Here is a 16,480-nt window from a genome sequence, read left to right on the forward strand (position 1 = left end):
GACTTTCCAGACGAGGGAACAACCTGTGCAGGGGTTGGTGAGGGGTTGCTACGGAAAGGAACCGCCGCTTTGACCCGACACAACGGTCCATCCATGAGGACAAGCACCCCATGAGGACAAGCCCCCCTCCATGAGGACAACCCCGGCCCCTTTGTAGCCCCTGGGCTGGACGCACCCGCCTGCGGCCGGTCCCGCAGAGCTCTCCCCGTTGAGGTCAACGCTGCCCTCTGGCTGCTCCCAACGAGAGTCCAGCACTTAAAAAGTAATTCTGTTACTTTTTGTTTGGAATAACACAACCATTTTCTGTATACCGTAAGAGTATTCATTTTATGTATCTTTAAATGTTTACATAAAATGTCTAAAAAAATCCAAGAATGTCCATAAATTTTACCCAAAAGTACGTAAAATACTAACAAAAGTGGTTCTCTTTACATCAACATTTTTTAAACCAATGAACTATTCCATAATTTAGAAAACCAAGGGTTACTCATAATTGCTGCAAGTAAAACAAGAAATGCCAATGACAGGCCTTTAGCAAGACACTGGGAATATGGTTCTCCTGCAAAAGAGAAAGAAAAGAAAGGCAAAAAAAAAGTATAAGCATAAGAGCTAAATTTTAGTTTAGCCAATAACCCAAAAGATACAGATTAAAGTATATGCATAGCCTGAATAAAATAATGAAGCACAAAATAAGGAATTAAGATGCTTCATACTTAGAAATTTTCATACTTCGTCTAACTTTAGTCCCCGAGGTTGTTCAGGTAATAAACACAGGCACTTGCCTCTGCCCATTCAGCTCCCAGAACAGAGTCCAGGTGCCCTGATGCCCTTGGAAACGCCAGACACTTCATCTACAGAGTCTCCCCCAAAACATAATCTGCCAGAGTTTCACACAAAGGAGATCTAAAAATTAACTGTCTTACCAACATGGCAAATTGTTACTGGAACTTACGTGGGCTGACTGAAAAACACGTACTGGCAAAGTTAGAAACTGTCTCCCTCCACCCTTCAAGGGCAGGGACACACCGACAACACCACAATCACAGTAGGAAACGGTCACAGAACAGTATCATCGAGCAATATATTCTCCTTTGCCTCGGAAAGCGTACCTCCCTCCAAAATCTACAGGGGAGTTAAAGAGAATCTCCCTCTGCCAAACAGATACTCAGAAAACTTGAAGCTTCTCCAGAAAGTATTTCTAGTAATTGTTGGTTTTTCCACTAGTCTAACTAAGAAATTAATGCATTATCAATGAAAAATTTAAACAGCTTTTTGGACCACACTTTCTAAAAGAGAAATTTTAATTCCCTACCACAAAGTATTCTTTCAGACTAAACTCCACTCATCTCACTATGTTTCAAAGAACTACGGCCAGTTCATGGCATTCCACATTGCTTATTATTTTTACCTGTGTAAAACCGTGTCATTGGATAAAAGAGTTGTGGCCAGCACACATCGTTTCGATTGCAGTCAAATTCTGTATAATTAATCTGAAATCTGGGAAAAAAAAAAAAACCCACAAAACAACACAGGTTTATTAACTACAGAACACCAGCACAAGTGGAAAAAAAAAATCAAGTGAAACAGTGTCCAGATTACAGGAAAAAAACAAAACTAAGCCACAAGCTTCTCATTATTCTGACCTTTTTCTCTAATAAAAACAGGAGCCCCTCCCCCACACTCCATTTCTGTCATTTTTAGTGATTTTGTGATGAACATTTTCAGACAATGGATAGTTTGGGAGCCTCACTCATCCACCCCTCATCCACTCAAGTAAACAACACAAAAGCTTTTCTGCTAAAACCAAATGGCAATTTTGCAGGGTACCTTACAGCCCTTCACCTTCTTCAGACTCCTGGGGAGGATTTCCGCCAACAGAATTGTTACTCAAGAAATCTTTGAACCAGGCCTTCTTGCCCTGTACTCCACCAAACCAAGGCAACTTTTGATCAACGCTACTCACATCACATCTGCTTAACATAATGTGAAGTATCCATGTTTTTACAAAAATTACCTTGTCAGTGGAATGGGTGGCTGAGCTGGCACTTTAATGAACTGAACAGAAGCAGTGATGGGGAGAAAGCTGACGCTGTTTTCACAGACAAGCCCGCACTGGAATTGCCATACGACGGTTGAGTAACTGTAAGAACATGCAACAGTATTACTTGAGGGCTGTAAATGGAAATTTAGAACCTAAACATAACCATGAAAGGACAAAACCCACAGTATTTAGGAGGAGGTTGGTGATCTCTGGATTCTCAACGCCATGCAGGGAGAGATCTTGCAAAGTCTGGAAATGAGGTAAAGTGGAAGAGAATCCCATGTATTTGATTGGGATGGACTTGGGGGAAAAGAATGTTTGCAAAGTGAAAATTCCCTGTTTCAGGAAAGAATAAAGCATTTACCACAGCTCTCAAGAAGAGCTCTACATTGGGGTAAGCCAGAACACAGGACAATGTTGTCAATTCCACCATGTGACAAGAAATTAAGACGTTCTCCTGACAGAATGCCCTGCATATGCCTACTGCTGGCAGCATCATAGATTTTTATTTCATATTTCAGTGAAGTAGAAGGGTATCTGCTTTTAACCATTAATATTTTTTTTACCATTTTCATTTCAGAGAGAGAAAGGTTAACCCGGTTATGTTCAAAGGAATTTGGGTTGCACAAACAAAAGGCATGTAAAAAATTAGAAATAACAAAATAACATTTTTGTTTGCAAAATTTAATCTGGATGTGTTAGGTAAGCAAGTCTCAAAAGGAAACATTTATTTGTCAGATAGCCAGAGACACAACTCTCTCTACCTGATCTGCACAGCAAGAATCTCTTGCTGGGGAATTCCTTGTACTGCACCCACATCAGCAAAGATAATGCGAATATTCAGATTTGCAGGAATATCTGGACAAATGCCTTTCAAGCTTCCAGTGCTTGCGTTGGCATCAGAATTCAATGGATCAAGACCTATGGAGGAGAATGGAGTTATTTAAATGGAAACGTTATGGAAAACATTATCTTTTCCATAATTATATTGTCATAGTGCCACGAAATACTGGTAACTGTCACATAGGAATACGGAAAAAAAAATGTTTTCTCTACATAAAATACACATAAAGGAGTACTTTATCAACAGAGAACTAAAATACCAAGTCATATCTGCACAGGCTGCCAGTAAAATACACGTTGGTGCAGTATCCATATATGTACTGTTACACATGCATGTGTCCACATACGGATGGATGGATGCAAACACACAGATCAGTATCTTTAGGCACTTGAAATTACATTTGGGGTTTATTTTGAGATGCTTTATTCATCACCGGGGCATATTTAGACTGTAAATAACAACGCGAACCTCACTTACGTATAACTTCCACCCAGTCATGTAGATCGCTGTAACTTGAATTGTCCCTCTTTCCAACGTGAGTAGCTCGTATCAATGAATTCAGTTGCTCAGTTACATTTCCTCTGCAACGTAAGATTGCACAAAAAGTCAATCTGCACCGTCTACCACCCTGGGTTGCAATACTATTACATCATAAGGTCAGCTGCCTCTGAAAGATGTTCTCACTCAACAAACCCCAAACTTCAACTATTGAGTTAGCTGTTAAAGGGAAGAAATGGCAAAGCATTCCACCCCAACATAATCCTTCTCTGAATACGGAGAGATATGAGTGAAACCATTATTATAATTTCCCTTTTTTAAAAAAGTGAGACTATCAACCACAGAAAGCTGAAATGCATACATGAGCACTTAAAAAGAACGTGACAGCGCTGATGGCAGGCACTTGTAGAGACTCAGGTAACAAGCCACAAGAGGGATGCAGGGAAAACCAATCTAACCTACATAGCTCACCTTAAAAGGCTGCAATCTTCATTAATACCAACTTCTAGAGTGCACCCAGAGAGTGAATCTATTCCAAATAAAACTGGTGTATGAGTTGCCGACGTACATAAACCTCTGCCAGCTGGGAAATGAAAACATCTTACTTGAGCTTTCTTATATCAACCTTTTGGTCTCTAGCTTTCAATTTTGTGCAAAAATATCAAACATTAGAGCGCAAAACACAGAGTAGTGTAGGTCAAATATACATACAAGTCAATTTGACTTAAATTTTCCAAGAAAGCATTAAAGGCTTACTCACTGAAGTTTGAACAAAGGCTAGGGAATAGTCTAGAAAAGCAAAATTTTGCAGACATTCATGACTAAAATATGTAGCTTGAAAAAAGGCATTTTAGCATTAACTGCAGTTGAAGTTGCAACCTCACAAGCCAGTACCTGGCTGCCAAATGTTTAGGCTTCCAAAAGTATCAGAAGCGTTCATATTTGCAGCTCTCACTGGTTTTCCAGCTTGATAACCTAAACATAGAAGGGTAAATCGTGAACACTAGATAAGAACCTGTAAGCATTAACATTGTTTTAACAAGCACCATCAACCTTGAAGGAAAGGAACAGACAGTTCCATCACAGTAGGAATGTAAACTCACTTGAAATAATCAGTATCTGTACAACAACGAACCAGTCACTGCTACTACAACTGGCAGTGCATTAAGATAGGAAGGTGGGGGCAAGCATACAACACAAAGAATTATGAGAGAGATATAAAACGTAGTCACTGATTATAATCTGGACAAGATGAATTTTTTTTTCTTTTCATTTTTGAGAGGTAAAATAAAGTATTAATACCTGGGTGCCCAAACTGTTCTGCTGCATTAGTACTCTTTAAACTGAGAAATTCGACTGTGAATCTCTGTGTCAGTATTTCTGGTAAAAGAGAAAAAAAAAAAATATAACTTTATTTTTAAACAAGTAAATTAGCAAAAAAGTATGCTGTAAATTCAAAAAAAGTATGCTCTGTGTAGGATACCAACTTCGATCCTTCACTAGAAACAGAAGATTCAAAATAATACAAATTAATGTAAATTAACCCCATAAATTTTCTTTCCAGAGTCCAGGGGAAATTCTTTTTAAGAAGTATTAGTAAATAACAGATTCTATCACAGAATTGCCATGCTGAAGAAAAAAAAAAAAAAAAAAGCGATAAAAGAAATTTCATGATACCTCCATCACATAAACTGCCGAGGAAGACTGTGACATTTATTCGCTCTATGTTCTTGTCCTTCCAAATGAACGTATAATGCTCTGCAAAAGTTACATTTTGATACAGGACCTCAGCGGTATGAAGGCTTTCTGGCAGAAAACAAAAAAAAGGCCATAATGCAAAGCACTGATAATTAGAAAGTCATGTTCCTGTAGCTGAAAAAGAACACATTAAAAAACTGCAGCAGGATTCTGGAAATTACATTTATCTCTCTGAGAACGTATTTTACTGTTTAAGTCCCCTCTCATTGTACAGTGCGACGGAACAACCCCCTAGCTTCTAAATACGTTAACATCAGCAGTTCCAGGTCCTTTTGCAGCTAAACCTCTCCCGAAGAAGCCAGCAGTGGACTTCACATCACCAGCTGATGCACTTCTCTGGACTCAGGACTCCCTCTGCTTTCCTCTCCTCCCTCCCAGGGAGCCATCACTGCCCAGAAAAACACATTAGCTGGGATTCCATTAGCTTCATTTGTGCTGCATTATCCTCCCACTGACTGGGAAGCACTGTTCTATATTAAATAACTGCTTCATTGGCTGAAAAAGGCCCTTAAAAAGGCACAAGAGCATACAAAACAGAGACACACACCTCTGCTTACAGTCTATCCATCCCACTTAAATATTCATCCTGGAGATTTTTTTCAAGTGTTCTTTATATCTTTGGTTTTTTCGTTGTTTATTTTTTTCCTTCTCAAAAATTACTTTTAATGTAAGCTAAGAGACCAAATTTCTTGATCAACTTCAAATGAAGTTGGGGTAAACCAAATATTTTCCGCTTTGCAGCAAGCGAAATAGTTTATTTTTTGAGGATTAGATAACATACAAGACCCTCCTAAGAATAGCAGCAGGTAAGCATTTTAGGCATCAAAATCACCTATTTCTTACATAGTCCAGGTTAGGTAAGAGACGTATTTATTAAACAGAAGAGACATACCACTGTCAGCGACAAATTTGCCCCTGTTGGTAATGGTCCTGTAGATGACATTTTGTTGGATGAAGTCTGAGAATAACAAACAAACACTGCTGTGATCGTGACTAATAAGAGAGACAGACATCACACTTCACATCCCAGGTGCAATCCTTGTTGTTATGAAAACTGAATAGAAAACTATTTTGAAAATTAATTTTGGTAAAGGACCAAACCGTTTCTGTATTTTCAGAGCATAGCTAGTTATCTCTGGGTCTCACAAATGTAATATAGATCAACAAATTTAGGCAATTACGGAGCATAAAATAAATTATTTTCATGCTGGTAATCATATTATCTCAAACTCCAGAATGACACTTCCTAAGTATATGCTTTCGTAATGCAGAAAGGAACCACTTCTCACTAATTCTTAAATGATGATACTGCACCCTCTTGACAAAAAAAGGGCTCTGCCACAGCCTGAAAACAGAAAGTGGGAGAGGTGCTGTTCTGTCACGTGTAGCCATAACCAGTATGAGTCACCAGAAACAGAAAAATGGGAAACAAAGGCCAATTCCACTACTTCTTATATCCTAAATCTTGGGAAATAGCGGGACGCTTGCTAGAAGGTCATCAGAAACAGGAATAAAACATCCCCAAACACTGAACTACAGCCACCAGATAACAAAGGTGCTACCATGTCAACAGCCCTCGGGGCCGTTCTGTTCTAGCAGCTCTGAGAAAGGTGAAACCCGTTTCTGTCAGGGTTTATGCAGCATACCTCCAGTACCACTGTTTATCCTCACGTCGTGGGGCAGTCCTTCCTTGTAAGATGCTAGATCAGTGAGGCATTTGACATCAAAGTTCTGGAGAAATGCCACGGGGGCATTCCCAACACACTGTCCAGCCATGGATTGCTGCAGGTGGTTCGACAGAAATAAGCATGTTGGACCCTTTCCTAGCCCCCTGCTTTTCATCGGAAGACTGTTTGTTAGTGAAACGCTCCAAGTGTGTACTACAGCCATATATGACACTTTGACAAACAAGTAATCTGATGTGACCAAAACACCCCAATCTGTGGCGAAAGACAGGTTAAAATTTAAAAAGCACAGCTTTAAAATTAATTTCAGTGTACAGTATGGCCCCATCCTAATTTGTCAAAATAATTATAACCAAGTCTCTCTAAAATGCAAAAGGAATTTGAAGAAAGTACAACCAGATGACTAAGATTCAAATGGAAAACCAACTGTAGCGCTCAGCAATGCATCAGACAAACCAAACAATACAGAAATACAGTAAGTCATAAACTACTAATTGGGATGCCAAGCTTGCTTTCACCTCTTGAAATAATTAAGACACTACCATTTTGGGGGATGGGCAGGGGGATCAGGAAGGATAACGTTTACTTTTAATAATAATCTTGTGCCTTTTTTTTTTTTTTTCTTTGGTGAAAAATATATTCCAGCCCTTCACAACAGCAAGCTGCAGAATCTGGTTACAAAGCCATAAGGAGTGTGATATACGGAGGGTATCAAACAAACCAAGAGGAATCAAAAGCTCCTAAACACGAAGTGATTACCTGGGGAATGGTAAAATAGTCATCATCTTCTGTCATAATTGGATCTCCTTGTCTGTACCCAGTGAAAAGTCTCCCAGGAGAAGTTTGCAGAGGGATCTTAAACAAAGGATCTTTGGGTGTAGAACTGCAAACAAGTTTAAAAATTAAACAGTTCATTACTCTCTACCTCACACAAATAATTAGACATTTGCTTTCACGTCTCATGTTCTCATATAGTACTAATGACATTTCTCCATTTGCATTTAAAGTTCACACCCTAAAATTCCAATTTCAAAATAACTTCCCTTATAAAAACAGGTTATATTTTCGGTCACATGCTTAACGCATGTGTTGAGAAAACTAATTTTCTTAAGACTTACATAGAGCCATGATAAAAGTAACCAAGAAAAGGTGTATTGTTAAGAGAAGATTGTACACAAAGGAAGGGAAACCAATCAGGGGTATATTCCATTGTCTGAGAAGAGCACAGCTGATCAAAAGGTGGGTTTACATCCCCACCAAACACTCCAACAAAACATGATTCATTGAATAACTGCTTCAACTCTGGTGTACACTCCTGCAAGAGAAAAGAATGGTCACGTTTTAGCACGGTAACTGCATTACCACAGGCACTATAGCCATACTTACAGGGCAATCAAACCAATTTTTTAGAGAGAGCTTATATTTATTATTAGAAATACTGGAAAATCCAAACAAGCCCTCTAGCCCCATCTAGTCTGAAGCATTCAGCACCTCTCTCTCCCCCAGACAATACACGAGCCTAGAAATTTTGAAAATACTTAATTGAAGTTTAATATGAAATAAGTACCAGATCACAGCAACAACGAACATCACAAGCTCCAGCTGTCAAGTCACAAGGACAAGAGCCCAAGGGCTGAAACACCTGGTTTGGGATGATAGTGGCATTTTCTGTAAAAAGAATTAAAAGAAAAAAAATTTTAAAAAAAGAAAAATCAGATTAAACGGACTGGAATCCAAATAAATAGACCATGCACATTACAGTTTGTCCTGACCATGTACAAACCTTTTGTTAAATTCCATTAATGATTATTCAGTATCTCTTATTGCTGCCCAAATCCCACTTTTTATCTTTTCATATACAGAAGAAAAGAATAGTCAAAATACCATTTCTTCTTCAGCGTATCTAAACGCTTACCTGACACATTTCCTGCAAAGGAAGAGTTGGCATGAATTTCAGCTTGAATCAGGAGACGCGCCAACATCGCTGAACCACGGCAAGCTAAAACCTGAAGCGTTTCAACCACGCAGAGAGGTGTCGTACAGCAGTCAGTGGCATTCGGCAAACACAACTGCAGATTTCTAGCCAAGCTTATAGTCACTTTGGAAGTGTTCTGCAAAAATGCAAAATAAAGTTTGACAGCTTTGACAGCTTGTATTAAATTACTGTTATTTATACCACTCATCAGCTTTGAAAGAGAAGTTTCAGTACCACTGTGTTTTGTCAGTGTGATAATGATATTCTTTCTATATAAAATCAGACATTTCCTGAGATGGGAATGATAAAGGGCCTGCTACAGAGATACACAAAGACAGTGAGGATATGAACGGTACACAGAACTTCCTAAGGTGTGCACACAGATTAAGTTACCTCAGAAATCACAGTTCTAAAGAAAACAACAAATACCGAAAAGAGAATTTCCGTTTTTACAGCTGCCTTCAGTTGGAAACTGGAATGACTGCAGAGTTGGTTTGCCCTAAGGAATTACGTATGCTGCACCTCAGCAAACTCCAGCAAAGGCATCCACACAAAGGGATATGTCAAGGAAAAAAGGTAAGGGCAAGACATTCAAACTGGGTTGTTAGTACATGAATATTTTGCTAGTATTTCATCAGCCCTTAATATACGACAGTTCAACCCTTCCCATTTTAGGGAAGAATCGGTATTTACATACCATACCAGGTGTTATGTTCAAATTCCAATCACCAGCTCCTTTACCTCCACCGCAACTTGCAAGTTGCAATTTTCCTGTATCAAAATAAAAATAATAATAATAAAAAATATTCCACTGTCATTTAGAAAACAGTGGAAAATAAGAAGTTCATTTAAACCCCTTTTGTGCCTTCAAGAAGGCACACCCGCAGGCCCAGCTGACAAGGAGTCAACAGAAGACTAAGGCCTTAATCAGCAGAAGTCCTTTGTAGTTCCTATTTCAGTAACTATTAAAACACTAAATGAAGTGCATTGCTATTTCTCCAGTAATTTTAGTGTCAAAAAATATTAATAATTAAAACCCCATGTTTATTCACATACTATTGGGAGAAGGGGAGTGTTCTTACCTGTCTCTTCATCTATAGGACTTAAAATTATAGAAAAATTAACTCCTGAAGAATTTCCAAGAAAAAATGAATTGACTCTGGGTCCTGACATATGGATAAATGAAGGCTGAAAGACTAAAAAAAGAGAGGAAGAAACAAATCTTAACACACACTAACTGAAAAAGCTAACATCTGTAAGGCATATCGAGGTTTTACACTTGGGCTAGATTCTTACCTTCCTATATTTTAAACTGTCACAAATAGAACAAAAATCTCCTGTGATGCCCAGTACAGGATTGTATTTACGTTATTTCAAAGTGCTAGAGCAGCAGGCTCTACGTTTACGTTTGTCAAGGCGCCCCGTAAACACACAGCAGTGCAACGTTAAGGCAGGAGACTGCAGCACTTACTGGACCATGCAGATACTACACAGGTCAGGAAAAAACATATTTAGCATTTCTTGCTGACTTCACACTTTTTAATTTCTTGTGCCCACGAAGGGTACCAGGGGGGTAGCACTACCCATGACCCAGTAGTTGCAGACTATTGCCCTCAGCACATGGATGTAGTTTCAAGTTTAGGGCTCCAAGCTGGGAGTTTCACGAGAATTTCCTTTAAAGCCTTTCACCAGGTTGAAAGATCCAACATAAGCAGCTCCACCTTTCCCCCTCCGTCTCCCCCAGTGCCAAGCAGTGGCAGAAAACTCCAGGGCCAGCACCTGCGGGTTGGGACAGGCCCCAAAAGCCCCGATCTCCTGGTCCCTGGGGACCCCTCGGGGCCTCCGAGGCCTCCTCTCACGCCCACCCGGGCAGGCCCCGCCGTCAGTCAGCAAGGTCCCGCCGCAGACCGACCCTCCCTTCCCCCCACCCCTGGCCGCCCTTTCGGCCCCCTTCCCTCAGCAGCCTCCCCTTCGCCCACCATCCATCGCGGCCCCTGGCTCCCTCCACCCACCGGGATCCCAAGCCCGCTGCCCGGGGCAGGGTGCCGCCAGCAGCAGCAGCAGCAGCAGCAGCAGCGCCCCGAGGAAAGCAGCCTCCATGTCGTCTAAGGAGAGTCGCGCCGCGGAGCCGGCGGCCGCCCGGCCGCCATCTTGCAGCGCCGGCGGGGCGCCATGGCAACGGGAAGGGGCGGGAGGCGCTGCCGGCGGCGCGGCTGCCTCCCGGGGAGGGCCTGCGGCCGGTCACACGCCCCGGCTGGGCTCTCTGCCGTCCCCCTCACGGTGGCGACCGCAGAGCCGAGCGCGGGAATCAGCCACGACAGCCCAGAGCCGTCCGTCCCTCCTCTTCTCCCCCCCACTCCACCCAGACCGTCCTCCCTCAGGCACTCCTCTTGTGCCAGATCTTACTCTTACACAATAAAATTGCAAAAAGGTAGCTCACCCTTAAAAATATCTGTTATTTTATTCCGAGTATGCAGCACACTCTCATGTTCTGGCATTAGAAAACACCAATCCAAACGCCTTCACTCTTATTGGTCAAATGCCAGACCTAAAACCACATACTAAACAACAAAAAAAGTGTGCCTGCTGTTATGTTACATAGAATTACATCTTTTTGTTTCCAGTTTCAAAATACAACCTTAAGACTAACCAGCAAGTCTGTATTTATTGAAGTTATTTTAAACAAAAAGGGGCCTTTTTATTCAGAATGAAGATACCAGATTGAAAAAGAAGTACCACAAAGACAGGACAATCAAAGGACTATTAATACATATAAATGCACACGCAGGGCAATTGGCATTTTTACAGATTAAAAAAAGTGGGTTCTAAGCCATCTTGAAAATATTGGCTCATTTATCTTGAAACTGATACTGTTTCAGTCCAAAAATTACTAGCAAAAGCTAGCAAGATGTTGAAGTCCCTGAATAACATAGTGCTAAGGTTGTGATCCCACATACTAGAATTGGTCATTCTTACCTTTACATCAACATGCAAAAAGAATCTGAGCTTTCTTGTCTTTGAAAATAACTTGGAGGTGTGAGACTTTGCAGTGGCCAGAATACCTTCTGCTTCACAGGGTGTGTGTCTCTTAACAGGCTGCAATGTCTGGTTCCTCTCACAATTAAGAATTAGTATTTAAAACAGCAGAGGTTATATGGCAATACAGCAATTTGTTACTTAAAGGGCTGTGTAGAAGATACACTATCTAAATATCTATCCCTTAAGAAACAAGTAATAACACTGCGTACAGTTCCCTTTCATATAGAATAAAAAGTGCCATCAATTTCTCAAGCATGTTCCATTTCATGGAATTACTGGAGGAGGTAATGATGTATTTACGTAACGTTGTTACACAGCTAACTTTAATTTCTTTTTCTTAGCTTTCATGACAGGTGGCAATGATATTTTGAAAGCAGTCCTGAAAAAAACATAAAAAAAAGGAACTGTCAGATATACTGAACACATTTCCACACCCACCCTTAAAACAAGAAGAAACACTTACTCGCATGTACTACAAATAGGACTGAAGTTGCAGAATACTGGAAAATAAAAGAATTGGCTTTCACTAAAACAGTTCATTTGGATGTACGAAATCAGACTCTATTTATAAACTCACTTGACAAGCACACAGAGCACACATAACCAATTTCAATGAGATTCCGATGACAGAAGCATGCAGCTCTGTAGTCAACATGGACAGGAGGTGGAAGGACAAGCTGTGATCTTTGCTCTTGATCAGGCAGAAATACCCACTGCATGAACAAAGAAAAAAACATTTTGCAAATTGGAACAGAACTGCTGTATCACCTTGTCAATGAAGTCAGTAAGTGTTTTTAAATGACTCACCAACAAATACTGCAGAAGGGATGGCATGTGAGGCACTTTCAAATATATGCCACCCGTAATGTCACAAGCCTGGAAAGCAGAGAGCACGATCAGATTGTTATGTTTTACAAGACGAACAGGATACTTAAAATATCCACATACTGGCACAAGGCCTGAATGTTGGAACTGTCAGATTCGCTGAACATGTTTCCACACTCACTCTTGAAACAAAGGAAAGAAGAGAGATTAAGAACATGTCGAACTTTTTAGCATCAATTATATGCAAATAAATGTAAACAGCAAATAAGAATAGGAAGTCTGTACCTGTTGCAGAAGACCTGAATCAGTGTCCAAGACACAGGCATCAATCAAAATACTCTGCAAGAAAAGAGATTAAATGCTTGAAAAATTAATTCAGCTAGGACCAATGTGTTACTGTCACGACCTGTTTCCACCATAAACACACTCCACATATAACTGCACGTGCTTTTACAGCTGCAGGACCACTACAGCCATTGTGAAGCTCTTTCACCTGATCAGAACACAATCATACAAGAAATGAACAATTTTGTTATCCTTGCACATTAATAAAAGTTAATATATATGAAAAAAAATGCCAGTTTCACCTGTTTCTGTGCTGCAAAGATCACATTCATGAAATTCATATATTGCAACGCACTGTCTTCTGCTGCTTTTATGACCTAAATAAAACAATACAAACTTGTTAGCCTACATAATATCACCAGATTTCAAGACTAAAAGAAAATTGACAGAAGTTGTTCTTACCAAAATCCTTGATTTCATTTCTTGATTGGCTAAGTAGTAAAAAGAAAAGGAAATGCATGAGCACATTGTTTCTGTCGCCTGTAGTTTGGCCTTTTAATCTGCAGCATCTAATATCTCAGTCAGGTATCTAACACCTGTTGATGAGGGAAGAAATGTTCAAAGCTGTTCATTACCAACTCACTGGTTGAAACACGTAATTCAGGCTATATGGTATTTCTCATTGATTAAAGGAATCCAAAATGTACAGCTGATTCTAGTCCAATCTGCTCCTTGCAAAACTATTTGCACCAATAGCTTATGGAAGTCACAAGAGGAAGACCAAAACTGAGTAAGAATTTCAGCTATCATCACGGCTCTGCAGATGGTCCCTTTGGAAAAGGATTTGGGCTTCATGTGACTTCCAAAAAGTTCCTCTCAACCTCCAGTTGTTCCAAGGAGATCCCAGTTTCAGTTTTATCCACTTTACTTCCACGCAATAGAAAATCAGAGTAAGAATGTGGACTAATGATCAAGTAGTCCTTTACTTCTAATAGCCATCCAGCCCTCATTTAAACTGGGGAACTTCAAACAAATCAGGGTAAACCTGTATCTGTGACGGCAAATTTTGGAAACAGGGGTGCATCAAAACATACGCATATTTGTTTGTATGTACACATGCATTTATATCGGTTATTCTGAGTCAAATATTTCTGAAAGCATTCAAACCAGAAGAGAAGGCATTACCTTTCACCTCTTTGCTCATCTTGTTGATATCTGCATTAGCTGACATCAAGGAATCTGCATTCTGCTCTTGGAAATAACTCCAGTATTCAACCACGTGATCATCCCCTCAGCCAACACACGTTTTAATACACATGACCCACAGTTGTTAGACAAATGTTTCAGTTTTGAGTATTATTACAGAACAGGAGCAGTAAAACTTATAGTATTAATTAAGAAACAGCCTAAAAGATACATAAAGGCTTTGAAGATTCTGTGGTCAAAAGGATACAACAAAGTGCTTTAGCAAGTGATCCTGCTAACAGAGTTTCTGTTTGCTGGCCCCTCATGTCAGCTGCAACACAACAAAAGTTGCAAAAGTTACTTTTATATAGAAAAACAGTTGCTGAACCTGACCATATCAAATACTACACATTTTATATTTGGCAAACAGTATTACTGCAGAGACCCGAGGTGTCAAGCATAATAAACTCATCTACTTTAAACATATTAAAATTCATGTGATCAAAATAAAGGAAATTCCTACAACTCCTTGAGAGTCCAAGTGTTTTGCAATTCTGCATACTAAGCCTAGAAATTTAATTTCCTTACTTTTTGTCATGAGGTCTTTAATCTCTTCTGCAATTGCATCGTTTATTGCTGTTAACAATTCATATTTTCCATCCTTACTGCCAGAGCAATTCGATTCCATGGAACTACTGCCATCTCCAAGGAGATCTGCAAAAGCCCAACGCTTCCCAGGGTACAAGAAACGGCTGAAACAGAGGAAAAAGTGTTTGCGTTCTGTCTCTAACCTTGTAAGAAAAAATGCCATAAACTAATCAGGTGTAGACAGCAATACTCTGAAGTATAATTTCAAATAATTTTAATACTTTAAAGAGACTACATAAGGCAGGCAATCTTCAAACCCAAAATGGAATAAAACCCACATTCACCTCCCTCCTTTCAAGACAACTCTTAAGAGAACTAGCAAATAGATACCATGCCTGAACTTAGGGGTAGATCCTGAGACTCACAAATATCTGGGGAAAAATATCCACTTAACAGGAAATTTCAGCCACTTGCATTGTCCTGCTCGCTGCATCTCTACCATCCTCTCTCCATATATTTTTTTAAAAAAGTCTGTTTAAACCTCCTTTCTGTCTCACAAGCCTTTTTGTTGCTTTCTGTAAGGCACTAAGTCAGACTACTTCTTTCCTACGCTGTTTTGGTTAATTTATTTTTTTAAGACAATGATATAGTATGTATTTTAATCCTGCTTTCAATTATATTCTTTAACCCAACAAGAAAATCAAGAGACAGATATAGGAAGGTGCACTTCCAACCTTCGGATAGGAGCAACTCTACCTTTCTTGTGTGTGACTCGCTATTACAGCAAGTCTGTTGGTGCGGTTCATAAATAAGTGTGAATTTCCCAGCACCATCACTGCATCGATGCATTTTGATAAGGTGAACTGCTGAAAAAAAAAAAAAAAGAAGAAGATATAGTCCAGTTAACATTTACAGTTAAGTGATTTAGAAGAAACCTCTCAAATAACTGCAGTTAAAAGAACTTGAATTTGAAGATGCAGAAAGAGCTTCCTTTTCCAAAAGGAAGCATTCAGGAAAGAAAAAAAAAAAACTTTGGCAAATAAGCCACGCTGGGTACCTATTTAAAAAAAGAGTATTCTAATATCAATTATATGCCTTTTAGCAGACAAAGTTAGCGTAGTTCAGAAATCTAATCCCATCTGTTGTCCACTTACTAACGTTCTTAAGAAAAACCCAAATTATTTCCCTCGGTCACCACCAGCAGCACCACCGCCCAGAAGCCGTACCTCAGCTTCTCCCAGCGCCCTCTTTCCCCACCAGATCGGGTTGGTGTCAATGACGATGACCAGCAGGCTCAGCTCATCGTCTGAAAAAGCGACAACACACCAGCGTCACCCCAAGCTCCGCGCGGCTGCAGGCCCCGAGCAGAGGGGCTCGCCCGGGCCCGCTGGCAGCTCTGGGGAGCCGGGCACAGCCGAGCCCACGGCGGGAACACGGGGAACCCGCCGGGCGGGCACTGGGACGGTAAAGCCGTGCCCCGGAGCCCCCCTCCGGCAGGAACCCGTAGGCCGGAGCGGCCGCAGGTCGGGGGGGTGAGGCAGGCCGGGCCCCGGCGGCTGCTCCCGCCTCCCGCCGCGGCGCTCCCCAAGGCCCCGCCGCCTCACCCGCGCTCATCGCGCCGGTCGGAGGAACCGGCTGCTCCCGACGCCTGGAGATGACGCCAAGGCACGGCTTACGTCATCCTAAAGGGCTCGCGTCACCCGGACGCCGGCGCCACGCCCAGGCGAGGCAGGCGGTGTGGCGGCCGGGCCGGGCGG

The 16,480-nt window shown here is 40.9% G+C and overlaps 2 protein-coding genes across 5 annotated transcripts; both read right to left on the reverse strand.

The window, feature by feature from the left end:
* Positions 1 to 375: 375 nt before the first annotated feature.
* On the reverse strand, positions 376 to 10,901 carry TCTN2 (tectonic family member 2). Its single transcript, XM_086473970.1, has 18 exons — positions 10,814 to 10,901; positions 9,884 to 9,997; positions 9,499 to 9,572; positions 8,742 to 8,937; positions 8,394 to 8,494; positions 7,945 to 8,141; positions 7,586 to 7,709; positions 6,788 to 6,923; positions 6,034 to 6,099; positions 5,061 to 5,189; positions 4,686 to 4,763; positions 4,278 to 4,358; positions 3,855 to 3,966; positions 3,363 to 3,466; positions 2,806 to 2,962; positions 2,015 to 2,140; positions 1,409 to 1,497; positions 376 to 559 (listed from the first exon to the last, which is right to left on the reverse strand). Exons 1-18 carry the CDS (start codon positions 10,899 to 10,901, stop codon positions 444 to 446), a joined length of 2,088 nt encoding a protein of 695 aa, XP_086330096.1. The 3' UTR covers positions 376 to 443.
* A 342-nt stretch (positions 10,902 to 11,243) lies between these two features.
* Positions 11,244 to 16,352, reverse strand: GTF2H3 (general transcription factor IIH subunit 3). Of its 4 annotated transcripts, none has more exons than XM_086473974.1 (13): positions 16,328 to 16,352; positions 15,950 to 16,029; positions 15,480 to 15,586; positions 14,724 to 14,887; positions 14,404 to 14,466; positions 14,136 to 14,165; positions 13,413 to 13,441; positions 13,253 to 13,327; positions 12,951 to 13,004; positions 12,648 to 12,716; positions 12,418 to 12,553; positions 12,304 to 12,340; positions 11,244 to 12,219 (listed from the first exon to the last, which is right to left on the reverse strand). In XM_086473974.1, the coding sequence occupies exons 1-13, from the start codon at positions 16,335 to 16,337 to the stop codon at positions 12,150 to 12,152; spliced, it is 924 nt and encodes a 307-aa protein (XP_086330100.1). In that variant the 5' UTR covers positions 16,338 to 16,352; the 3' UTR covers positions 11,244 to 12,149. The 4 variants fall into 4 exon arrangements, with proteins under 4 accessions (XP_086330100.1, XP_086330098.1, XP_086330099.1 ...); XM_086473972.1 differs by having other exon boundaries at positions 14,136 to 14,174; XM_086473973.1 differs by having other exon boundaries at positions 15,480 to 15,589.
* Between the last annotated feature and the right edge of the window lie 128 nt (positions 16,353 to 16,480).

The sequence above is a fragment of the Leptosomus discolor genome, chromosome 16 (assembly GCF_034619465.1).
Source record: "Leptosomus discolor isolate bLepDis1 chromosome 16, bLepDis1.hap2, whole genome shotgun sequence".
Taxonomy (NCBI): domain Eukaryota; kingdom Metazoa; phylum Chordata; class Aves; order Leptosomiformes; family Leptosomidae; genus Leptosomus; species Leptosomus discolor.